The sequence below is a fragment of the Hemibagrus wyckioides genome, linkage group LG28 (assembly GCF_019097595.1).
Source record: "Hemibagrus wyckioides isolate EC202008001 linkage group LG28, SWU_Hwy_1.0, whole genome shotgun sequence".
In the NCBI taxonomy this organism is placed as follows: Eukaryota; Metazoa; Chordata; class Actinopteri; order Siluriformes; family Bagridae; genus Hemibagrus; species Hemibagrus wyckioides.
The window spans coordinates 889,524-892,023 of NC_080737.1; the positions used below are offsets into that span (position 1 = coordinate 889,524).

The 2,500-nt window shown below is 46.7% G+C and overlaps 1 protein-coding gene across 5 annotated transcripts in view; it reads left to right on the plus strand.

The window, feature by feature from the left end:
* Positions 1-2,500, plus strand: part of taf1 (TAF1 RNA polymerase II, TATA box binding protein (TBP)-associated factor) — a 63,913-nt gene that overhangs the window by 31,932 nt on the left and 29,481 nt on the right. For all 5 annotated transcript variants that reach the window (XM_058383386.1, XM_058383389.1, XM_058383387.1 and 2 more), the window contains one exon: positions 2,279-2,444. In XM_058383386.1, the coding sequence (XP_058239369.1) occupies positions 2,279-2,444 (166 nt within the window). The remainder of the gene's footprint in view (positions 1-2,278; positions 2,445-2,500) is intronic.

The window sequence follows — 2,500 nt, forward strand, 5'->3', positions numbered from 1 at the left end:
ACTCTGTGTCTGACTCTGTATCTGCTTGTCTGACTCTGACTCTTTATCTGACTCTGTATCTGACTCTTTGTCTGTGTGTCTGACTCTGTATCTGTCTCTGTATCTGACTCTGTATCTGACTCTTTGTCTGTGTGTCTGACTCTGTATCTGACTCTTTGTCTGTGTATCTGACTCTGTATCTGACTTTGTCTGTGTGTCTGACTCTGTATCTGACTCTTTGTCTGTGTATCTGACTCTGTATCTGACTCTGTATCTGACTCTCTGTGTCTGACTCTGTATCTGACTCTGTCTGTGTGTCTGACTCTGTATCTGACTCTGTATCTGACTCTGTATCTGACTCTTTGTCTGTGTGTCTGACTCTGTATCTGACTCTGTCTGTGTGTCTGACTCTGTATCTGACTCTTTGTCTGTGTGTCTGACTCTGTTTCTGACTCTGTCTGTGTGTCTGACTCTGTATCTGACTCTTTGTCTGTGTGTCTGACTCTGTATCTGACTCTGTCTGCGTGTCTGACTCTGTATCTGACTCTTTGTCTGTGTGTCTGACTCTGTATCTGACTCTTTGTCTGTGTATCTGACTCTGTATCTGACTCTTTGTCTGTGTGTCTGACTCTGTATCTGACTCTTTGTCTGTGTCTGACTCTTTATCTGACTCTGTATCTGGCTCTTTGTCTGTGTGTCTGACTCTGTATCTGACTCTGTATCTGACTCTTTGTCTGTGTGTCTGACTCTGTATCTGACTGTCTGTGTGTCTGACTCTGTATCTGTCTCTGTATCTGACTCTGTATCTGACTCTTTGTCTGTGTGTCTGACTCTGTATCTGACTCTTTGTCTGTGTATCTGACTCTGTATCTGACTCTCTGTGTGTCTGACTCTGTATCTGACTCTGTCTGTGTGTCTGACTCTGTATCTGACTGTCTGTGTGTCTGACTCTGTATCTGACTCTTTGTCTGTGTGTCTGACTCTGTATCTGACTCTGTCTGCGTGTCTGACTCTGTATCTGACTCTTTGTGTGTCTGACTCTGTATCTTACTCTTTGTCTGTGTGTCTGACTCTGTATCTGACTCTTTGTCTGTGTGTCTGACTCTGTATCTGACTCTGTCTGTGTGTCTGACTCTGTATCTGACTCTGTCTGTGTGTCTGACTCTGTATCTGGCTCTTTGTCTGTGTGTCTGACTCTGTATCTGACTCTGTATCTGACTGTCTGTGTGTCTGACTCTGTATCTGTCTCTGTATCTGACTCTGTATCTGACTTTGTCTGTGTGTCTGACTCTGTATCTGACTCTTTGTCTGTGTATCTGACTCTGTATCTGACTCTCTGTGTGTCTGACTCTGTATCTGACTCTGTCTGTGTGTCTGACTCTGTATCTGACTCTCTGTGTGTCTGACTCTGTATCTGACTCTTTGTCTGTGTCTGACTCTGTATCTGACTCTTTGTCTGTGTGTCTGACTCTGTATCTGACTCTGTCTGCGTGTCTGACTCTGTATCTGACTCTTTGTGTGTCTGACTCTGTATCTGACTCTTTGTCTGTGTGTCTGACTCTATATCTGACTCTGTCTGCGTGTCTGACTCTGTATCTGACTCTTTGTGTGTCTGACTCTGTATCTGACTCTTTGTCTGTGTGTCTGACTCTATATCTGACTCTGTCTGCGTGTCTGACTCTGTATCTGACTCTTTGTGTGTCTGACTCTGTATCTGACTCTTTGTGTGTCTGACTCTGTATCTGACTCTGTCTGTGTGTCTGACTCTGTATCTGACTCTTTGTCTGTGTGTCTGACTCTGTATCTGACTCTGTATCTGACTCTTTGTCTGTGTGTCTGACTCTGTATCTGACTCTGTATCTGACTCTTTGTCTGTGTGTCTGACTCTGTGTTTCACAGATGTTGATATCTTCATCAACTGTAACAATCTTCATTGTCTGTCTGTCTGTCATTGTTTTTAACTGCTGTTTGCACATTTGTGCTAATTATTAATTTGTGTGCGTGTGTGCGTGCGTGCGTGCATGCGCGTGTGTGCGTGCGCGCGTGTGTGTGTGCGCGCGTGTGTGTGTGTGCGTGCGTGCGTGTGTGTGTGCGTGCGCGTGTGTGTGTGTGTGCGTGCGTGCGTGCGTGCGTGTGTGTGTGCGTGCGCGTGTGTGTGTGTGTGCGTGCATGCGTGTGTGTGCGTGCGCGTGTGTGTGTGTGTGCGTGCGTGCGTGCATGCGTGTGTGTGCGTGCGCGCGTGTGTGTGTGTGCGTGCGTGCGTGCGTGCGTGTGTGTGTGCGTGCGCGTGTGTGTGTAGACGTAAGTTTGCACTGTTTGATGAGCAGCACAGGGAGGAAATGCGTAAGGAACGTAGACGCATTCAGGAGCAGCTGCGCAGATTAAAGCGCAATCAGGAGAAGGACAAGTTCAGAGGACCACCTGAGAAACGACCCAAAAAGGCCAAGGAGAGACCTGACCTCAAGGTAACACACACACACTCACACACACTCTCAACAACCATTAACACAACATGGGGTTA